The sequence below is a fragment of the Pteropus medius genome, unplaced genomic scaffold (genome assembly GCF_902729225.1).
Source record: "Pteropus medius unplaced genomic scaffold, Ma_sr-lr_union100, whole genome shotgun sequence".
In the NCBI taxonomy this organism is placed as follows: Eukaryota; Metazoa; Chordata; class Mammalia; order Chiroptera; family Pteropodidae; genus Pteropus; species Pteropus medius.
The window spans coordinates 20,874,519-20,896,062 of record NW_024349803.1 but is presented as its reverse complement, the minus strand read 5'-3'; the positions used below and the strand labels follow the sequence as shown (position 1 = coordinate 20,896,062).

Here is a 21,544-nt window from a genome sequence, read left to right as displayed (position 1 = left end):
GCCCAGGGGCTTCTTCGAATCTGGACTGAGGCTCCTTCCCGCTGAACTTCTGCTGTTCATAGACCACTGACTCATGTGTTCCTAAGAGAGAAGCTCAGAGGAAGTGAGTCTCTGGATAAGAGAGAAGCTTATCAAAGAGAGAGGTCACCGAGAAGGGAGACAGAAAAGAAACTCAAGGGGTATTAGGTTTCCCTGCAGCCAGAATGTGGCGTTTGGGGCCTGTTTCTGGGCCCAGGATTCTCCAGTGAAGGTGCCCAGTAAAGCAGATGCTTGGGCTCCTGGATCATGGCATAACTGCACCTCCTTCCACCAATGCTGCACCCCTCAAGCTCAGAGCCACCTGATGGTCCCAAGTCTATTTGGAATGTCAAGAGCTGGAACTGCTTCGGGATTAAATTCCTGACTAGGCCACCAGGGGGATGAGGAAGGGAGGGTTAGTTCTAGGCCTAGGCGACCAGGAGGCTTCTAAGAGGCTTCCAGAGCTAGCGAAGGCAGGGCTGCCTTTCCGTTGGGGAGGCTGAGTAGCATGTCAGGTATGATGGGTGGCCATTGCAGGGGAAAGATCGCTGGTGGCCTTGGCAGGCATGGATTTGCCACTAGCGTGGGACAGCACGAGCAGAGGTTTCTCCCAGGTCCAGCCTCGCCACCATGAGCTGCGGAAAGTAGTTGTCAGCTCCTCTGCCTCTTTTCTCTCCACTGCAGCCCACTGAGGACGGGGGCGAGCAGGTGCCAGTAGAGGCTGGAGGGAGACGAGGACAGGAGCTGGGGCCGAGGAAGCAGCAGATGACTCACACCCTCCCGACTGCCCATCGGTGTCTCTGTTGTCTGGCACCTGGAGGCATGCATGGGGTGGACTGATCTGATTTGATGGAGACTTTGATGAGCCTGGTCTAAGATTCCCTTTAGGCCTTGACCCCAGCCTTTCAGAGGATTTTCCCAGGGATCCAAAATGCTCTTTGTGGAGTGGGGTCACACCGGAGGGCTCCAGATTTAGTTCCATTTCAAACCCCAGGACTTTCCTGGGACAGCAGCTTCATCAGTCACTCATGCAGACCATGAGGCCCTGGGTCTACCTCTGATGCCATTCCATGAACTAACTCCCTTCACCTGTTAAGAGAGAGGGGGAATCTCCAGTGCTGAGATGGGGTGGGAGACATGGGCGTTGCTACAAGTGTCTGAGGCTCAGGGAGGCCTGGGCTGCATCTCTTGAAATTTTTGCCTCTGACTGAGGAGAAGCGGCCCCAGGAATCAGTAGCTGAGCACTGAGCCTCCACCCTCCAGGCCCTGATGAAAAACACGCTGGGCTGAAGAATTGCCCTCAGTGAAGACCCCAGGAACTGAGTGTCTCTTCACCTACAGCCTCTGCTCTGCCCATGTGGGAGTCCAAGCAGCCCAGAAGTGGGGGACACCAGCCTGAAGGAATGCGGATTACTTGGGGAAGTGCTCTCAGTCTCTCCTCCCCCTCTTTTGGGGTTTGTTTCAGTTGGAGTTTTTAACTCAATGAGCATAGATGCCAAGAGAGCTGGGGCAGCTGCCATGTTCACCTCTGGTGGTGATGGCTTCTTGGGTGGGCTGGGTTCTTCCGGTCTAAGGATGGTGACCTGGAACATGATTTTTGCTCTTGGTCCTCTCTTGGTGGGAGTCCTCGTACCAAAGCTATGCAGCACGTGCCCAGTGGGTGGCAGAACCTGCCCAATCTCCGTCCAGAGATGTGGCACCCTAGTAACCTCCTACTGACACCCTCAGACACTCTCAGAAATGTCCATTTCTCCTGAACCCCCATTCCTTTCAGTCCATCCCAGACAGGAACTCACAGCCCCAGCCTCTCTAAAGAAGAAGGGTTCTGTTCCTGAGCCTCCCCATGGCCCTTGTACTTTGATGAGCCTGGTCTGAGATTCCCTTTACGCCTTGGCCCCAGCCTTTCAGAGAATTTTGCTCTCTATTCCGTCCATGCTAGGAGCATCCTCTGTCTCTGGTCCCAGGATGTTCATGCCAGGCCTAGCAGGGACTGTCGTGCTGCCCTGGAGAGGGAGGCAACAAGAGTGAGCTCTCGTCTCGCTTGGCGGGATGAGGAGCCCAGGACAAGCTTCTGCCTCTGCGTGGCTACCCATGCTCCAGCAACCTCCATTCCACCCAACTGGGAGCCCTGAGCTTGGAAGGGAAGCAGAGGCACTAAAGGCCCTCACAGCCTGCCTTTTGCTGTGAAGATGGCAGGATACCCCCGTATTTGGCCCTCAGCAGTCTCTCTTTTGCTCTGTGGGAGCGCAGAGGCCAGGCCCATGATGGTTTCTATTTCGAGCTCAGGTGGTGGGAGCCGAGGGAAGTTGCTGAATCCCTGGGGCTCAGCATGGGCAGAGGCAGAGGGAGCACACGAGGCTCCCAGGGCCAGGGGCATCCTCACTTCTCCTCTCTGCTCCTCTTCACATTGGTTTAGCCACCTGTACACTTGCAGTCGGTCTTGGACTGGCACTTGAGATCTGGGAATGCATCAGGGGACTCAAAACAGCTGGTGGCAGAGACCATGAAATTCAATCAGCTTTGAAGTCAGCGTGCGCTCCCTCATACTACAAGTCCCACCTGTGCAGCCTGGACCACAGAGACTCAGAGACCCCAAAGGAATCAGTGCCACGCCTGGGCTCCATGGCATTGACAGCTTCAGCCAGGCATCAGTCCAGCCGACATGTTTCTCAAAGCTGGGGACACCCCTCTTTAAAGGAGGAAAAGAATCTTTTGGGCAGTCCCAATCTCTTTGCCCACATGGGTGACCCAGCCATCTGTTCTTAAAGTCGCCCCCGCCCTCCATTGGTCCTGGGCTCCTCTGGGAGGGCAGATCTCACATCCCCTCTGCAGGTCTGGTCAGAAGTCTCTTCTCAGCCACCGTGAAGCCACGTGTGCTTCTGGCAGCACTGCCTTTGCCCCCACCTCTCCGGGCTTCTGGATCGGGGGCTGCTCCCAGAGAGGGTGAGCAGCTCCTCCAGCCCCTAAGCCAGCTGTGGCAGCAGTCAGGGTGGCTGTGCTGTTGCCCTCCCTCCAGGCTGTTGCGGCTGGCCATCTTTCCCGAAGTTACGTAAGCTTGAGTCAATTGGAGCTCAGAGCGGTTCATTGTGGGCTATTTTTAAGCTGTAACACATCACAGCAGAGGGGTCACTGCACCGAGGCTTGCAGGGAAGGTTGTTTAAACATCTGTTATTTAAATTCCCCTATGCCTTAGAGCTCAAATCCACATCCTCCTGGCACTCTTGGGTTCTGCCTTCTGTAGCCTGGAATTAGGAGTGGATTATCACCCTTCACCCACTGTAGTTCCCCTAGGGCTAGGGTTCTGTGCACCCCGGCTGTATTCCTTTGGGGTCAGACGTGGAGCTGGCTCCATAGAATGGGTGCACTCTGGCCAGGAGACTTCGGGGAAGCAGGGGTGAGGGCTCACGGGTCACCTGGATAGCTCCAGGGAGGAGGGTCAGGAGACAAAAACACAGAGCGAGCGCTGGGTGTGAGGCTGGGAGACCAAGAGCACATCCTTCCTCCTCGGAATCTCGGTTTCCCATCAGCGCCCACAGCCAGAGCACAATAGCCATTTGGGTCTTTTTAGACCTTTACCTGGGCTGCACTCCTATCTGGAATGCCCTCCCTCCACAGATCTGAAGTCTACCCATCTGCAGCCTCCGAGCTGAAGGGCTGGTGTCTGGGCCCCTGGACAGTAGGCTGGGATGAACCTCTGGGAAACAGGCCTGCTTTTCACTCCGGCCTCCAGTGGCTGGCTGCACTGGGAGCCCTCAGGCTCCTTCTGCTCCTAGACGTTTGGAGATGTCCAGAGTCTTCTCAGGGTGCAGAAGGAACAAGTAGGTAGACTGGAAGAGCACGGGGCCAGGGACTTGACAGAGCTGTCTGCCGAGCACACAACAGAGCCAAAAACACGTGTGCCCTGGAGAAGCAGGTCTGGGAGACCTGGCTGGTCACGAAGCTTCCAGTAGAATGGGGCATTCTTTGCCTCTCTGCTGATGCCTCTCCTGCCCACCACCCTTGAAGCCTCTCAGTTGGGTGCCAGCCTGATCCACAGGAAAGGAGATTCTCTCAGAGTGACCTGACTCCCCCCACCTCCTGAAGTCTGACTGTCTCTACAGGGCTGGGAGCTGTTCGCCTAAGCCTGCCTGAAGGGGCCCAGGTGAAGTGTGGGAGGAGGCAATGCCCGGATCTGCCCTCACAGAGGAGACTCTGTCTGGCCTTCCCCTTGAACTGAGCTCTTTCTTGGTCTCTCGATCCCAGACAGCCCTCAGCCTGGGGAATGGGCTCAGCCTGGGGGAGGGGCTCTCTAGGTTGCCATGGAAACACGTTGGCCCTCCTCACTTTCCAGAATCAGAAATAGAATTGGATGCCCTTCTTCCTGGTGAAAGACTATTTAAAAACGCGGGGTGGGGAGGGGTACAGGGGCAATGGCCTTGCCTGATCCCTGGAGCTGGGCAGAAGGGCCCCAGCCTGGGGCCCTTGTTGCCCTGTTGCCCCTCCTCCCCTCAGGTGGATCCATGGAGTGGGTTAGCTGGTCAAGAATTCTGAGTACAAAAGACCTTCGGCCTCACCCCTCAAGGCGTGTAGCTGGCCCCTACTCAGCACCACTAGGCTCCTGGGGGGAGGGCAGTGGCTTAATGGCACCAACAAGGAAAACACCCCCTCCCAGGCTGAGGCCACCCACTAAGCAATAGGGAGGAGGAGCAAGTCTATGGGGGGATGCAGCTTGGGTGGGGCTGCGGTATCAGAAGGGAGGCACGTTGGCCTCTTTTCAGCAGGATCCGTGTCCACATGACCCTGGTACCATAGGTTCCTGAAGTGCGGGCCCAGAGTCTAGTGGCCTGGCATCAAATTCTGGCTTTCTTACTCACCAGCTGAGAACTCTGTGAATTCTCTCTCTTCTCTGTGCCTTGATTTCCTCATCCGTAAAATAAGGATGATAGTGCAGGCTCATTGAATTGCTGTGGGGCTGGGTTCCCAGTGCTCAGCACTACTGGCACAGAGGAAGGACCCAACCAATAACAGCCGCCCTTCTTCTTGCTGTAAGGGCTGTTTGCTTCAGGCCGGGAGAGTCTTCTGGCTTCAGACAGCCTTCTTTGGCTTTCCTTCGTGGGCCACGCCATTCCGGTCAGTTGTTCACAAATACCCGGCCTTGAAAAGAGGATCGAGCCCACTTCTGCAGGAGCTGGGGGAAGGTTCAGTGGCTGGACAGTCAAGGGGTTTCTGGGGCCTCCCTCCACGCCCCCGCTGCCCTCCCTGGTGCATCTCATCTCAAGTGCTCCATAGAGGCTGCTAATACTGTTTCTACTGTGAGAAAAAGAAAATCCCCCAAAACCGATTTTCTCAGAGCCAGAGATTAATGAAGTATTCAGCAAGTATGTGTGTGTGCGCATGCACACAGGTGCAGGCCTCAGACCCTTGTGCTCTGCCACCTTCCCAGGGCATGGTGTGTGGTGAGCAGCAGTGTCCAGAGACATCTGTCCCCATTCTTAACTGAAGGCAGAATCTGGGGAAGGGGGAGGGGGCCCTGGGGTCCTAAAACCTGGCTGAGTCAGGCTCTGCCCAGTGCTGAGTCGGGAAGGTGCAGACGCAGCACAGAGCTAGCCTTGGTCCCTGGTCACATCGCTTCACACCCCACGGCCAACTGTAAGCACTATTTTTAACCTTTGTGAAAACATGTGGCTTCAGAGGACAAGCCTACAGCTGCGTTCTCCACAAACCTGTTTCCTGGGTGGAAAGACTGAGGGCTAAAAGGACACAGCCCTAGAAGACAGAGGGAAGAGGCCGAGCTCACAGCTGGGGGAAGGGAGAAGGGCCTGCCCCGCCCCAGGTGGGAACCTCCAGTCCCAGGCCTTTGGCAGTGGGCAGTTCCCCAAACTGCTGCCCAGGCCGGCCCTCTGTGATTGTGGGGCATGTCCGGTCCTGGGCTGATGGCCTAGGCAGGTCCCACTTCCCCGTGCCCCTCCGTTTGCTCACTTAAGAAATAGAGGCTGGAACTGCCCACCTGGTCTAGTAGCTAGGGCGCCCACCCTGTGTCCAGTCCTTCGTCCAACTTGTCTTCACTGTAGCTGAGCATGCCGCGTGTCCAGTCCTACACCCACCATGCCCCACTGGGGACCAGCCCTGTGCCCGCTGTGTGGACAACCCCGTAGCCACTATGTCACTACTGTGTCCCATCTTGGAATTGCCACTTGGCTGGCACCATGTTTACTGTGGCCTAGTCCTACGCTCACTGATCTGTCCCGCTTCTGGCCAAGGTGAAGTTGACACGATGTAACAAGAGCTAGAACCTTCTGACTTGAGAATTCTGAGCTGAGGCCCCACCCCCACCCTTGCAGTCCCCATCTCCACCTCTGTGGGATACTGGTCTTAGGTTTCAAGGACATGTGGCTCTGGGGAGGGGGCTATGTGAGGCACAGGCAGAGAACCATCTGGAGCAGAAAGATTGCCAGGGAGCTGCTGTCCCTGGAGCGGGAGCCGAGGAACATGGGGGAGGGGAGCTTGGGCCTGGGCCTGGGCCTGGGCCCCTCACCCTCTTCTACCTCCCAGGACTGAGTGGTAAAGGGTCTTTGACTCCCGTGAAGGGCCTCGTGTCACATACCTGTAGCTGTGCCCCTCGGTCAGGGCTTAGTCTCAACTTGCCACATGGGAAATGAGGAGAAAGAGCCCAGTGTGGCACCTGAGATAGACCGGGAACCCAGGGGCTTCCTCGTCTTTTCCCTGCCTACCTTCCTCCCTTGGCCTTACACTAGCCCCCTGCTCCCGAGGCACTGCCCTCACTCTACAGCTGGCCTGGGCAGAGAGGTCACATGGCTGGCAAGGGGAGAGGAGGCAGGCCTAGAACTGGCAGGCTCCCTGGGCCTTTCTATCTCCCAGGGTTCCCTAGGCAGGCCCCCATTTCTCAAGGGGGTGGGGCCCCTGGTTTCCCACACTCTGTCACCTCCCCAGGTCACTGGGGGCTGTGATGTGTGGAGTTGCCATGGCAACGAAGTGGGGGCAGGGCACCTAGAGCATGGAGTAGGACTATGGAAGTCACCAAGAAGGTGGGGGGCCCTGATCCATCGGGCCCCCAGGGCCACCCCTCAGCCAGCAGCCAGCAGCTGGGGGGTGGCCTCAGAGAGTCCCAGGGACCTTTGATAAACTCAGGGTCCAGATACTTCAGGCAGGGGTTGCCATTGTCCACTGAGGCCATGACTGATGGGGCTTGTGGCCCAGCCTCCCAGGCCCACATCCCTGAGCCCATTCACCAGCTACCCCAGGACCCTGCTGAGGTTAGCGCTCACTGTGGCTATGAGTGGGCCTCCCAGGATGCCCCAAGACTCTCCTCCACTAGCCTGTTTCCAAGCCCCACCACGGAAGCCCAAGTGCATCTCGTCATGGATAATGAGACCCTGGCCCTACCCTTGTTCACGCGCGGTGACAGCACCAGGGACATGGTCCAGCACGGATGCCGCTCCTGGTTTCAGGTGCAGGTTGCGAGGGAGAGCAAGGCTCCCGCGAAAGTCCTGGTAGGCTGGGGCAAAGGTCCCTGCAAGCCTGACCAGAAAACTCCCTTGGGCATTAGGAGGAGCCAGTGGCTACCCGGCCTCGTTTCAGCAGAGGATGGCTCAGCTGTAGCCCAAGGTCCTTTTCCGGCTCCAGCCCAAGATCAGGGCCAGGGCAAATGCCTGTATCCAGCTCAGACTCCTCCAACTCCACCTGAGACAAATACTCCAGCTCTGGATCCAATACCAATGCCAGCAGCGGCTGAACCTTACACCCGCAACCCCGACCACTTGACTGAAAGCACTGCCATCACCAAGAGCTTGTCCCATGATGACCTGCTCGAGACGTGTGGCAACCAATGCCAGGACGAAATGAATTTCTGTTCTCAGGAGGAGCCTCCCACCCCAGCAGCCACTGCGAAAGAGTCCCCAGACCAGGCCCAGGAGCTTGAGGTTGCCAGAAAGCAGGTGGGACCCAAGCAGCCTGAAAACCCAGCAGAGAAACCCCTCATCCAAACCTCCAGGCCAGGCAACCCCACAGCAGTCTCAGGAACCCCGGGAACCCCCAAGTCCCTGAGGAGCAGCCATATCCACTCCTCTCAGCCAGTGCAGCAGCCCCTTAATGTTCGTGACAACACCTGCTCCAGTGTGCCACTCTCCGCTGACCAAGTAATCGGCCACACGCAGTGCCCAGTCCAGTCTCCTAGGGAAGCCATGCAGAGCGCCCCTTCTGGTGCCCCTACTTGCCAGCTCTGGGACACTCAGGAAGACCACGTGCTGGTGTTTGATATGGCCACGGGCAACACCAGGATGGGGCTGATGTGCCATGACCCCATGGGCTCACGGGCAGTTCTGGTGGGCCTCATGCCCAACCACCCATCCATCCATGCTTCTGAAAATATGCTGTCCACTCGGCCATTGGCAACACCCGTTTTCTCCCCTGATAGAAATCGCTCCAGCTTTTGGTCCACCTCAGCCATGCTGTCCAGCCCCGTGCCCTCTAGCCTCTCATCTGGCAGCTACCGAGAGGTGGCCTTGGTTCCCAAGGAGGCTAGGCTCAACCTGGAGTCACAAGTCTCCCCTGGTACTGAGTCACCCATCAGGCGGGGGATGCTCACTAGGCCTGTTCCATTGGGGATGCCCCTCCAACTTGGTGAGAGGACAATAAGCCATGTCCATCATCCTGGCTGGTCCAAACCTGATGCTGAAAAAGATGAATTTAGTCGCACCATCTGGATGCTGGATGCCTCTGGGATGCCGGACACTCCAACGGTCCAGGCCAAGCAACCACAGTGGATGAATGCAGAGCAGACTCATGAGCCTCTTCCTTCAGCCAAACCCCAGGAGGCACCCAGAGCCCTGCCCCAGGGGGGTATAGGCAGACGCAACCAGAAAGAGGTCATTACTGCTCACCTTGACAACCCTCTGGCTGAAGGCGCTGGGCAGGCCCAACTTCATGGTTGGCCCCCACTAGCTGAGCAGCACCCCCTTGCTAGACAGCCCCCTCCAACTGGTCAGCCCCCTCTTCTGAGCAGTGGCCCTTTCTCAGGCAGACCCACCTTTCTGGATACCTATGCCTAGCTGAGCAGCCCCCCCTACCAAGCAGCCTCCCTTCCTGATCAGCCCTCTCTCCTGGAGCCCTCTTTCCAGGCAGCTTTCTCTCACTGGCAGCCCTCTTTCCCCAAGAACCCCCATCTCCAAAGAGCCCATCCTTTCAAGAGGCCCCACCACCACCACCAGGAAGCCTGGCCAGGCCTCTGTCCCATGCCAGAAAGGTGAGCCCTTGCGTCTGCCCACCCATGTGGGAGTACTTCGGGGGTCCCTGGCTCCCAGAAAGACCTGCGTCTATGTGAGCAGTGAAAAGGTGGGCACCGGTGCTGCTACTAGCTCCAGCACACATCGGCTCTCATCCTGGCAACCTGGCAGCTCTCATAGGGCCCAAGAGGAGCAGCTCCCTCTGATCACATTCACCACACCTGGCACTGGCTGCAAGGTCCTGCCCATGGCCATGGTGAGCACCGAGCCCCAGAGTTCCCAGTTCAAGCTGACAGCTAAAGACATTCCAGGCTCATCAATGATCACACACCTTGACCTGGTTCGCGGGGCCTGCTATGAGCTGGTGCCCACCAAGGATGATCTGCCAGTACAGTCCCCAGTGCTCTGCCGCCACTCGCTGGGCCCCTACCAGAACATGACGGCTGTGGTGATTGACACAGGCACGGGCTTCACCAAGTGTGGACTGGCTGGAGAGGACCATGTCCTCAGCGTGGTGCCCTCACGTGTCCAGCTGCTGCAGCAGTCAGTCCAGGGCCAGCCCAGGTATGTGGTTCCCGAGAACCTAGAGGGCTCCTGCTCGGTGCTGAATCGAGGAGTAGTCTCTGACTGGGATGCACTGGAGGTGCTGTGGCAGCATCTGTTCTATTGCAGCCTGGGCATGCAGCCCGAGGAGCTGGCAGTGCTTGTGGCCGACTCACCCATCTCACCGCGTACCAACCGAGAAAAGGTGGCTGAAATACTCTTTGAGTGTTTCCATGTGCCAGCCATGCAGACAGTGCATCAGGCCCTGCTGGCACTCTATGCTTACGGGCGCACCACTGGGCTGGTGCTGGGCAGCGGCCATGGCACCTCCTATGTGGCACCCATCCTCACTGGGGATCTAGCCCCACTTGACACCTACCGGCTGGATGTGGCCGGTGCTGATCTCACTGAATACCTGGCTCAGCTCTTGCTGGCAGGAGGCCACTCACCGCCCAAGGCAAGCCTGGTCAACCAGATTAAAGAGGCCTGCTGCTACGTGACCAGGGATATGGCAACCGAGATGGCCCACGCTGAGACCCAGGCCCGGGTAGACTTTGTGCTTCCAGACAAGCAGGTCATCAAGCTAGGCTCTGAGCGCTTCCGCTGCCCTGAGGCCCTCTTCCAGCCCAATCTGCTAGGCCTCAACCAGCCAGGCCTCCCACAATTAGCCCTCCTAAGCATCAGCCGGCTGGAGGCCAAGCAGCAGGAGCAGCTGCTGGCCAACGTGGTGCTGGATGGTGGCAGCACCCTGGTGAGTGGCTTTCCTGAGCGTCTGAGACAGGAGCTGGGCCCCTGTGCCACTGTGCTGGCCTCTCCCCACCGTGCTGTTGCCGCTTGGCTTGGAGGCTCCATCATGGTGTCCCGGGATTCCTTCCAGAGCCTATGGCTCAGCCGCCGTGAGTACGAGGAGGAAGGCCCATGGGCCATCTACAAGTACCATCTGTGAGCACATAAAAGTTCTGGTTCTGCTTGCTTTGAGCTCTGTGGCATGTTTTAGGCCCAGGATGGTGTGGAAAGGGCAGGTATCCTGGCACGGGGTCAGGGATGGGGGCCTTGGCACTCCTAAGGCACACCCTGCCTCTGTACACTGGAACTCTATGGGTCCTGGCAATTCTATCCTTTCTAGAGAGCCCCAGAGCCCCTTGGCATTGGCTCTGGTCTAGCCTGACCTTTACTGCACCCCAAGGGCAAACACAGAGAGTGGCTGCTGTGGGTTTTGCCCCGTTGCCCTGGCGACAAGCGCAATTACCCTTGATTGCCAGCTGGTTGCCATGGCAATTTCAAACATAATGTAATAACCCACACAGCCTGGAGTGAGTCACGAGGGGGGGCAGCCCCCTCCCCTAGCTCCAGAGGAGAAGACTACTTGCCTTCCCCCATTTTGGGCCCTCTACGGGGGGCTGAGGCCAGCAACATAGATAACAGCCCAACAGTTTCAAAGATGGCTGGGGGCCTGGAGCATTGTTGCCCCCAAGAGGCAGCTCCTGTCAGAGTCTGGGCTTCTTGGGGGAACTGACCTGGTAATGTAGGTACCTCCTAAAGTCTGATCTTTGGCTGGAGAGCTCTGTGCTAGGTTGGCAGGGGCTTCTGTCCACCAGACAGAATAAGAAGGTGTGGGAGTACTGGCCTACCCTGGGGCAGGAAATCAGGGTAGGAGGGCAGATAAGTCCTGGCTTCTGGGGGTGGAGGTACAACCTGAACTGGGAGATGAGGCTCTGGCCTGCCCTGTAGGCTCTGTGGATACAAAGCTTCGCACCTCGTCCTGCCCTCTAGGACCGTCTAGCTCTGGTGGGAGCCAGAACAGCCAACTCTGGGTTCCCTTCTCTCTTCGGCCTCTCAACCCAGGCAGCCCCCGCCCACATCGGGGTCAGGCTACAGGCCTCCTCAGGAGGCCCTCATAGAGGTCACCAGGCAATGCCAGTGCCAACTGACCCCGCTCTTATCCCAAACTCTGCCCTGTGCTACGGTCTCCCACCATCCTCTAGCCAGGGGGTGGCTAGAAGCCAAGGCCCCAGATTGTCTGGCCCTGAGAGTCGGGATAGGAATGAAGCTCTGTCGGCACAGTCCATGGTCTAGGAAAGCTGAAAGGATGGCATTCAGCTGGTATTGCTACTTCTTGATCAGAGGGCAGCTGGAGATCGAAGCCAAGACGATGGAGCCCTGCCCTGCCCGTGCTTCTCTGGCTGGGGGCTGAGGGACAAGCCATGAACCAGTTCCAATCCTAGGTTTTCATCTTTAGGCTACCCTCTCCACAAAGGGCAAAGACTTGGCTACACCTCCCCATCACGCCGCACGCACACACACACACACACACGCACACACACACCTGGGAGTGAGGGGCTGCCTTAGTTGGAGAGACTAGAAACGGCCAATGACACAGGATAATCACAGCCCCTGTCTGCGCCTGGGCGTGACCCAGCCTCTTCCCATGTCCTGCCCTCCCATCCTGATTCAGTCTCCACAGTCCTGAGGCCTGTGCCAGGCAGGACGGGGACCAGTGTGTCTCCAGGGACCATTAGCTCCAGGGACTAGTTACAGCATCCATGCGCACGTGCGAGCAAGCACGCCTGGGTGCACACAGAATCCAGACACACGTGCCCCTGGGCACCACTGCACACACTGTACTGTCGCCTTTTCCTTCAGCATAAGAGCGCACACACAGAGACACACTCACACGTGTGCATGCACACCCTGCCACGTGTTCTCACCCACAGGCACATGGAGTGTGCACAGGACCAAGAAAAGGTGGAGCACTGCCAGCAGCAGGAAGGGCTCTAGCAAGTCACCTCTTCCCCTACCTCTAAATCCCCCATTCCAGCCTCTCCTCAGCTCAGTTTCTCCACGCCTGGGTATCCATGGCCTTTGGGAAAGACAGAAAATGTGTGTGACATGTGTGAGGTCAGCAGGCCATGGCTCAGCTACACCATACAACTCAGAGAACCAGTGTTTCAAGGACGGTGGGAACTGAGTGCCGGGCCATTCATTCATTCTGCAGACATGAACTGAGTACACCGAGATGAGACACAGGCTCTGCGCTGCAGATGCTCAGCGTGCCAGGAGATTCCTACTCACTGGTGGAGCTGGTGCCAGGACTGAGACCACCCAGAGGTGGCACCAGCCTGACCTGGAACAGGTGACCCAAAGCCAGGGAAGGATGTAAAGGGCTCCTCAATACCCCCTCTGGAGGAAGGTATTGAGGGGCCTTGTTTGAACAGTCGTTTCCCAGGATAGCCTTCCAGCCCCAGCCCCAGCTTCCTCTCTTGGGCAGTCACTCCTGCCAGCGGGCTTGGAGAGTCATGCAGGAGAGACTCACTCAACATGGTGAAGAGTTTGGAGAGGACCCCACCCAGGATGGGGTCAGAAAGCTAACTAGGAAGGTTGGGCTGGCACTGAGAAGCTTAAGTCTGGCCTTCAGATACTGGCCTTAGGGCTTGTGAGGGGAAGCGGAGCAAGCACTGGGTCCATGCACCTGCCTGACAAGGGACAGAGAAATAGCCAAGGACCTCCTTTAGAGCTTCTGCCTGCCAGTTCGCAGCCTCCTCCAGTCAGAGGACAGGTGTGGTTATGGACCAGTTCTCCTGTATCCCCATATCCCAGCCCACGCCTCTGATGGTGGTGCTGCTCATGAAGTGTCTGAAGCTGATACAGCTGAGAAGAAAGCAGATTCCACACCATGCCATAGGTGACTTTTATAGCTTAGGAAATTTAGTGCTACAAAGGAGGGGCAGACTGGGCCAGACCCCCTGACTCGGACTTGGTGATGGAAATGGTTTTGGCCTTGCGGGAGTGGAGGTTGGGCTGGAAAGGAGACTCTGCCATCATGATCTGGAGCCCTCACTGACCTCTTGCACAAACCTCTTGCACACACAACATTCCCCCCCTGGGTGTGTTTACTACTCCTGGCTAGGGGATGCTAGTCTGTGGTGCGGTTTACCCTAGCAACTGCTTACTTGGTTTTTCTAAGCGAGTTCCACCCTTTGGGTCATGTTTTGGGAGCTGGGCAGAGCACGGGTCCCCTAGGGGTTACTACCTGCCAAGAGACTCCTGTGCTGGTCTGGGACTCAGGCTTTCCTCACACTTCCCACTCCCCAGTCCCTACAATGGGCATAAGAAGAAGGCCCTCCCGACTCCTGTTGCCCAGTCAGTCCCAGGGCCTAAGGGAGCCTTTGAGAGCCTGGCGGGGCCAGGCAGGTCAGTGCTCATCGACTCCACTACCACTCCCTTGTCCGCCTGCGTTGGGGTGGGATTCCTGCCTCCGGCTCCTCCAGGGACGGGGCGGAGCCAGTTGAGAGAAGCCCCGCCCCCAGCCCGCCCCCGGCCCGGGGTGCAAATCCGGTGCGGGCGAGCGGCGGGAGATGCTGGAGGTTCGTGAGCCAAAGCGGCTGCAGCTGGCGCCGCGTCTGACCCGCGTGCCCGGAGCAGATTCTCCCCGCCGCCCCCGGAGCCCTCGGTGCCCCCACTGAAGTCGCGATCGCTTCCTCCCTGTGATCGACCGGCGCTGCAGGTGCGGGGCGGGCTGGGCGGGGGGCGCCTCCCGAACGTACATCGTGGGGTCTTGAAGGATTGGGTCTCTGGCTCGAGGTTTGGGTCGCCGAATGTGCGGGGACCCCGCGAGGGCTTGGGGCCCCGGAGAGGGCAGAGCACGCGGGCTCTGCAGATTCAGGGGGCGGCGTGCGGGGTTGGGCTAAAGTTCCCTGTCACCCCTGAAGGCTCGGGGGTCCCAGGGGAAGCCTCTGAGATTCAAGACCAGGCAAATCTCCTCTTCCTATCCCCACCACCACCTTGCCCACCCCTTGCCCCCAGTCTTGCAAGGCTCCTAAATGTGAGCATCTTAACCCTCGGACATTCGTGGTGCTCCACTGGGGGTAGGGGCGGAGGGCTGAGGGGTAGCTTCTGACTCCCAGAGCCGCCTCCTGCCCCTCCCAACTGCCCCCGCCCCCCTCCCTCCCACAAAGCAGTCACTAATTTCCATGACAACGGAGAGTTCTTTATGGGCGACAACCTGGAGGGGGCTGGGCGGGGCTGCCGAGTGGGGGAGGGGGCTCCAACCCCTGCGGGCCAGTAGCCCCCAGCCAAGATCTAGCTTCCAAGCCGCAACGTGGGGCCCAGCCGGGGGTCCAGGGCACCGACTCAGCGCTGGGCGGTGGGGGCGGGGGACGCACATGTTTCTACTGGGAGGTGCGGGGCTTGGTGCTCACACGTGTGCCTCCCGCATGTGTGTTGCTGTGCCAGCGGGGGCGAGTCAGCAGCACTGGGGAAGGGGGTCAGGGCAGCACCGCGGTAGGAGGCAGGGCCCTTGGCTGGGAGGAGGTGGACAATGAGCAGTGAGATTCTGCATTTCCTAGCCTGTAATGTCTGGCAGAGACCCTAGCCTCTCCCAGCCCCCCACAGCTCTGCCAAACTGCTGTTGTCCGCACCCCCTCGGAGAGCCTGCTCCACCAGGTTCCCTCCTGGGAAACAGGGCCCTCTGTCCCTCACCAAAAGCTCAGTCTGCAACAGTCCGCCCCCTGTCCCTGCCCCCTCCTTCAAGGCCCAGGCTTTGGAACCCCCAAAGACCACCTGCGGAGCCCGGGGAACCTGGCGGGGTTTGGGGGGTGGGGGTTGTTGATTCTGTCAGCTTGGCCATCTGGGGGAGGGAGGTGGGCGGGGGCGGGGTGGGGGAGGAGGAAACGCATTTTTCTCCGCTGGGATATCCATTTCTCTACTTCCCTCAGGGTCAAGCAGAGGTCCCTTTCATTTTCTTTTACAGCATTTGGTGGGGACCTGCAGGTGCCATAGACTGCCTTCTCCGTATCTGCTGCTGGCCCTCCCCTCTAGCCCATGTCCTGGCCACTATTCACTAGTAGGCCATCAATCCTTGCCCTGGGAGAAGGCCACATAGTCCATGATCTCCATCCAGGGAAACTGAGGCAAGGGAAGGTGGGGCTGTGTGGTTGTCATCCTGTTTCTAGGTTGCTTGGGGTGCCATTTCTGGCTCTCCTGACAGGACCCACCATTGGGAGAGGGACGGCAGTGGCGGGGAATTAAGCAGAGCTGCAAGAGGGGCCCTGGGGACCCAAAGCCTGAAGATAGCAGAAGGGGGTGGGTGTGTGTGGCCAGGGAGTCCAGGCAGAGCTCGGCCAGCTGAGAGGAGGACTGTGAAGGGTTCCAGCCGGGTCTCCAGGCTTCATTTCCATCCCCCATGCTTGTGCCTTCTCCATGTGGGACCAGCCTTACCTAAGCTGCCGTGATGACAGGGGAGGGGCCGAGGAACTGTTCTGACTTAGGGACGGCAACAGCTGGCCTCTTCCCCCAGGGCTACGGCTGTGCCTCCCACACCGAGTTCGGTGCATGCCTGGGAGATACAGGAGGGTTCAGTCTCCAAAGTCCGGCACCGGGGCAGCTTCAGGCCTAGGTGTTCAGAGCACATGGCCGTGGAGGAGCAGATTCTCCCATAGGCCCCTTCAGAACCCCCTGCCCACCTTCTCCTTCGATATCCTTGTGGCTGCATTCGGCTCTTTGCTTCATTTCCATAGCAGATTCTGCCTTTGTCTCTCTGGGTCCCTGCCCCTCTCTCAGTCCCTCTTGCTCCCCACCTCCCCTTCCTTGATAGGGACCAGGGTCAGAGAAACCCCGAGAAAGGAACCATGCCAAAGCCTCAGGGAATTCTTGGAGAAAGAGTTTGGCCAACAGCTCTCCCTGCCCCCTCCCCTTGTTTTAAAACTTCCATCACCGTAGCAACCCTTTGCTCTGGAGCCCTCCCCTGCATTTCCCCTCCTCCACCCACAAGGGAGCAGTGGATTTTCCTTCAGGGGTTCAAAGATTGGGACCCCAGGTGCCTGGAAGGGGTCGGTTGGCTCTTGACTCTGCCTACATGTTGAGGGCTGAACTTTCTAGAGGCAGCCCTGGACAGTATGCCGACCCCCGAGACTGGAAATGTACCCCCCCTTACTCCCTCATTAGCTAGAGAGTCAGCAGCAGGAACTGTGGGCCATGGTTTAGCTAGAGCCCGAGGCCCAGCCAGGGCAGCCCCCTACCCAGTTCCCTGAAGGACAGGGCAGCTGGATGGTAGGCTAGAAGCTTGGCTCTGCCTCCTGACACCAGACCCTGAGTAAGGTCTCTATTTCCCCTGGTCCTGCGAGGAAGGCTTCGGCAGTCGACCAGGCAGGCCTTGGGCCTAGGCATGTCCATTACAGCAGGAAACCTGGCCCCAGTCCCTGAGAGAGGAGAACGGAGAAGGGGAGGGGGTGCCTGCAGGCTGGTGTTCACAGCTGCCACTAAATTGGGAGGTGTTGTCCACAGTTGTTGGGAGGCAGCCGGAGGCCTCCTGGGCCCCTCCTGGCCTCCCTAGATTTGCTGCAAGCTCTGGTGCCCCACACGGCAGGGGAGCAGGGAGCAGAAAACTCCTGTTTATGGCTAAGGAGGTGGGACTTGATCCAGGCTGACCCTAGTGGAGAAGAGGACAGGACTCCCAGGTGGGACTTCCTGGCCCCTGCAGCTGTCCTCTGTCCCACTTGGGCGTCCCCTGGGCCTGACTTACCTTAAGGTGCAATAGGGCCTCTAGAGGACCCTTTATTACCAGGGCACCAACAGGCAGAGGCTCCCTCGGGGTTTCCTGAGGCTCTATTGCCTGAGCCCAGGGGTCAGACTGGAGAGTGCTTGGCCCTCAGGCTCCCTTAGAGCCAGCTGGAAGGCAGTGGCAGTGCCAGGCTCTGCACTTCCCCCAAACTCCCTTCAGACAGTCCCCTGTGCACACCATTCAGTCTCTCTGCAGAGAATGGGAAAAGCCATGTCCCTAGGGAAATGGCTGCTCAGTGCTCCTGTGCCCTCCTGTGCCCCAGTGTGGACCTGAGGCAGAGCACAGATCCTATGTCGCTGGAAGGAGTGCTCTCCGCTGCTGGGTGTTGAGCCTGGGCTGTCGGGGACCATGGGGGTGAGGAATGCAAACCCCTTTCTGCCTGGCCTTCCGGTTCTGGAAGCTGTCCCCTGGCCATTCCTCCCAGCTTCTGGGCCAAGACCGCCCTTATTGGAGACAGGTACCGGGAGCTTGGTACACACACCGGCAGCCTCCTAGGCAGCAGCAGTGGGTGGCAGATGGTAGAGTCGTGGGGGCAGAGGAGACCAAGGCGCTAATCTGCAGGGCCTCCCTTTCTTCTCGCTTTGCCCTGGGGCCAGGCTGGGGATGGAACAAGTGAGCACACTTAGGCTGGTGAGGAGAAGCAGCAACTGGCTGAGAACAGGGCAGCCTTGGTAGCAGGGAGGCAGATCTGTCCCTGCCCTGGCCATGAGGCTTTAAGACATGGTTTCCGGCTGATGTGACTGTTAGCAAAGGCCCGGATTTCTGTGGTGAAGACAGACCTCAAGAGCAGCCCTGGGTCCCTATGGGCACAAGTGCATGTGTATGGCCAAAAGCTGGGCCAAGATCAGGGACAGGCATATAGCAAACCTCCCACACCATGCGTCAGAGCAAGGAGTTAGTGAGGTGGGGCGGGGGGAGGTGGAGGTTGTGGAAGGTATTTCAGAGAAGGGCCATTTTGAGTCTGGAGCATCAGGATTGTTTTAGACAATCTGTTGCACAGACAACCTTAGAATGTCAGAAATCACAACAAAAGAAGAGATTTAGCCCTGGTGCCAGCACCTAGCTCACGTGGAGGGTGCTCCGCAGGGGGCCAAGACGGGCAGTGCCCACACTTCCTGCCATCGAGTGGACACTGTTGAGCTGGCGAGTCACCTGTTGTTGAATGTTTAGGTAGTTGCTGATTTTTTTCATGTTATAAATAACTGCTGTGACAAATAGGATACTGTTGGGAGGCTTTGGGGGAAGGGCATTCCTGTCAGAGGGAACGGTGTAAGCAAAACCACAAAGCGGGGACATAGGTCCCTCCCAGTCCTCTTGAGGGACCTGCAGGCTGAGGTGCCACCCTTCTGCCCAGTACGCAGCCTTGGATTCCAGCCAGAGAAGGGAATTGCTACACAGAAGGGGGGACTGATGCCCCCTAACTCCCTCACCGGATTGTTAGGGCATAGAGATGGGTGGCCGGCAGTGGTGGGTGGCTGTGCCTCTGCTGTCAGCTGTGAGAGTGGGATTCCAGCCACATGCTCCTCGCCGGCAGACGCAGGAGCAGGACTGCGACCATGGTGGCAAAGACGCACAGTCGGGGACGATCTTCAAAGCTTCTCTTGTTCGCCTCTGCAGTGCCTCACAAGATGGCTTAAGCTCTGGCTTGAATCACGCTGATGAAATGTGTTTGCATTCCCTGAGCCGAAACAACACAGATGAAGGAATAATGGGATTTGCTCCCTGATGTCGAGGGCAAATTTGAGGGGAACTTCAAGGACTGTGACCCCTGGGAAGCAGATGGCCCCTCCCTGCCTGGGAGGAAGCAAGTAACAGCCAAGGCTGGCTGTGGGGCTTGTGTGGGTCCTGGCCTTTGACCCTGGCTGGAAGAACTCCTCTGGTCCAAGTTCTTTCCTCCTATCTCCATTATCCTGTGGGTGTGAGTGACCCCAGGTAGGGGAGCATCTGGGATGGCAAGGCCCAACCTGGCCTGTGAGCAGCAAGTGCTGATCTCTGAAGGGACCATATGTGCAGCCAGCAGAGGCAGAGCAGTTTGAATGCAGTTTTGGTGCAGAGCTTGCTGTAGTCTGTGTCACAGTGACCAGGCATTATGGTGGCAGACTTTGGTGGCAGACTTTGGGTCAGGTCTGCAAAGATCCTGGCACTGTCAACAACTCCCCTCCCGAAGTTCACCTCTGAGCAAGGGCTACAAGTGCCTTTCCTTTGAGTGCTGGAGCCAGTCCACCCAGCACCGCAGGTAAGGATAGGGCTGGCGGGGTTGCAGACCCGAAGGGCGCCATGCCACAGGTGCCAGAAGGCCCGGAGCCCACTGCAGTCAGTTGCATGTGGTTGCCGTTGTTCCTGGAACACCCACCCCTGGCCAGGACCTGTCCCCTGGACTTGACTGCCTATGTCTCCTGTGGGCCCCGGCAGTGAGGCCCTAGGCGGGCTTGTCTTGCTTTTCTGGGCTATTGCCCCTGCATGCCTTCTGGCGAATCCTTCCCCTCTAAGGCCCAGCTCTAATGCTGCTTCTTGCCAAAGCCTTTCCTTGCTTCTCTACCCAAAAGGGAGTTCTCCCTCTGAGGAATCCCCCAAGCACTGTGTCTGAATGCAGTATTTATGAAATCAATGAAAGTAATCGTAACAGAAATCCTAACAGAAAGTTAGTAAACAAAAGATGTAAATCTGTCCCTCCAACACCCAAATCTTTGCCCCAAAGAGAACTCTTACTTTTTTAGTTGTCCTTCCAGAGAGGATTTGTGAGTGTGCATGGGTATATAAACTTTTAAAAATTTACCAAAAAGCAGCCCTTAACCACCGTTCTGTCCCTTGCTTTTTCACTTAACAAAGCATTTCAAAGACTGTCCACAGCCGTGTATTTTAATCTACTTGATCCCTCTTAATAACTACCAAGTATTCTTCAGCATGGGTGGTCATAACTTTTATTAACTTTTTTTATTGTGAAATATAACAGAAACCTCAGAATGTGCCAAAACTTGTACGTACATTTTTACAAATTATCATAAAGCTGCGAAACTACCACTCAGGTTCAGAAACAGGTCCGACATAATCCCCCCAAGATTTCTGGTTCTATTGCACCCTTTCTTTCTCTTAGAAGGACTCGCGGTGTTTATTTCCTAGCTCTACTTTATAGTTTTACCACTATGTTTATATCCTTAAACAGTATAGCTTAGTGCTCTGCCTGTTTTGAACTCTGTATCGATTCTATAAGGGATAACATTGACTATAGATTATGTAACCACACACTCTCTCTCTCTCTCTCTCTCTCTCTCTATATATATATATATATATATGTGTGTGTGTGTGTATATATATATATACATACATATATATATATGTATATATATATATATATATATATATATATATATCTCCATTTGTGTCTTTTTCACTTAACACTGTGTTTTGTGAGATTCACCTTGTGCTTGGGTATAGCTGTAGCTACTTCATTTCCATTGTCATGTAATATTCCATTGTGTTACTCTGCCGTAATACATACACAATATCACAATGTTGATGGATATTTGGGCTGTTTCAAGTTTTTGGCAATTATGGATATCGCAACTATGAGCATTGTTATATGAGTATGCATAAACGTATGCATTTCTGTAGGACATATGTTTAGCAGTGTGATTGCTGGTTCACAGGATATGTTCGACTTCTGGAGTTTTAGCAAACTATTTTTCGAAAGGGAGAGTTGCCTTCCACCAACAGTGCTCACGTTCTCCACATCTTTGCCAGCACTTGCTTTGGTTAAATTCAGACTTTCGGAGATGACTATCTGAGAGATGGGTAGTTATCACTCACTTTATCTGTGAAATAGCTGAAATGTAAATAGATCATTCGATCAATCTTCTTTTCAGTGTGTATAATGTAACGTGATTCCCTGATATGTCAGTTTAATACATTTTTCATAAGCTGGGCTATTGTAGTTCAGGCAGCCAAGCTGAGTGGCTGGAGGTGTGGCCAGAAAAGCAGGGGTAGGATCTGAGCCTGACCACCCTCTGGCCCTTCCTGCCCCAAACTCTGCCCCTGGTTTGGCAGAGAGAAGTGGGGAGCGGTGTAGCTAAGCCAGACCCCATCCTGCCTACAGCTCAGCCTGGCAATGCCGTTTGGGTGTGTGACTCTGGGTGACAAGAAGAACTATAATCAGCCGTCGGAGGTGACTGACAGATATGATTTGGGACAGGTCATCAAGACGTGA

The 21,544-nt window shown here is 56.8% G+C and overlaps 2 protein-coding genes across 2 annotated transcripts in view; both read left to right on the top strand.

Moving 5' to 3' along the window:
- The first annotated feature begins 7,025 nt into the window (after nucleotides 1-7,025).
- On the top strand, nucleotides 7,026-10,728 carry LOC120581974 (uncharacterized). The gene is made up of 2 exons (XM_039836853.1): nucleotides 7,026-9,018; nucleotides 9,071-10,728. The coding sequence occupies exons 1-2, from the start codon at nucleotides 7,026-7,028 to the stop codon at nucleotides 10,726-10,728; spliced, it is 3,651 nt and encodes a 1,216-aa protein (XP_039692787.1).
- A 3,365-nt stretch (nucleotides 10,729-14,093) lies between these two features.
- CAMKV (CaM kinase like vesicle associated) overlaps nucleotides 14,094-21,544 on the top strand; it is an 11,770-nt gene continuing 4,319 nt past the window's right edge. Inside the window, exons 1-2 of the mRNA XM_039837794.1 lie at nucleotides 14,094-14,286; nucleotides 21,434-21,540. Coding sequence (XP_039693728.1) covers nucleotides 21,446-21,540 — 95 coding nt within the window. The 5' untranslated portion in view covers nucleotides 14,094-14,286; nucleotides 21,434-21,445. The remainder of the gene's footprint in view (nucleotides 14,287-21,433; nucleotides 21,541-21,544) is intronic.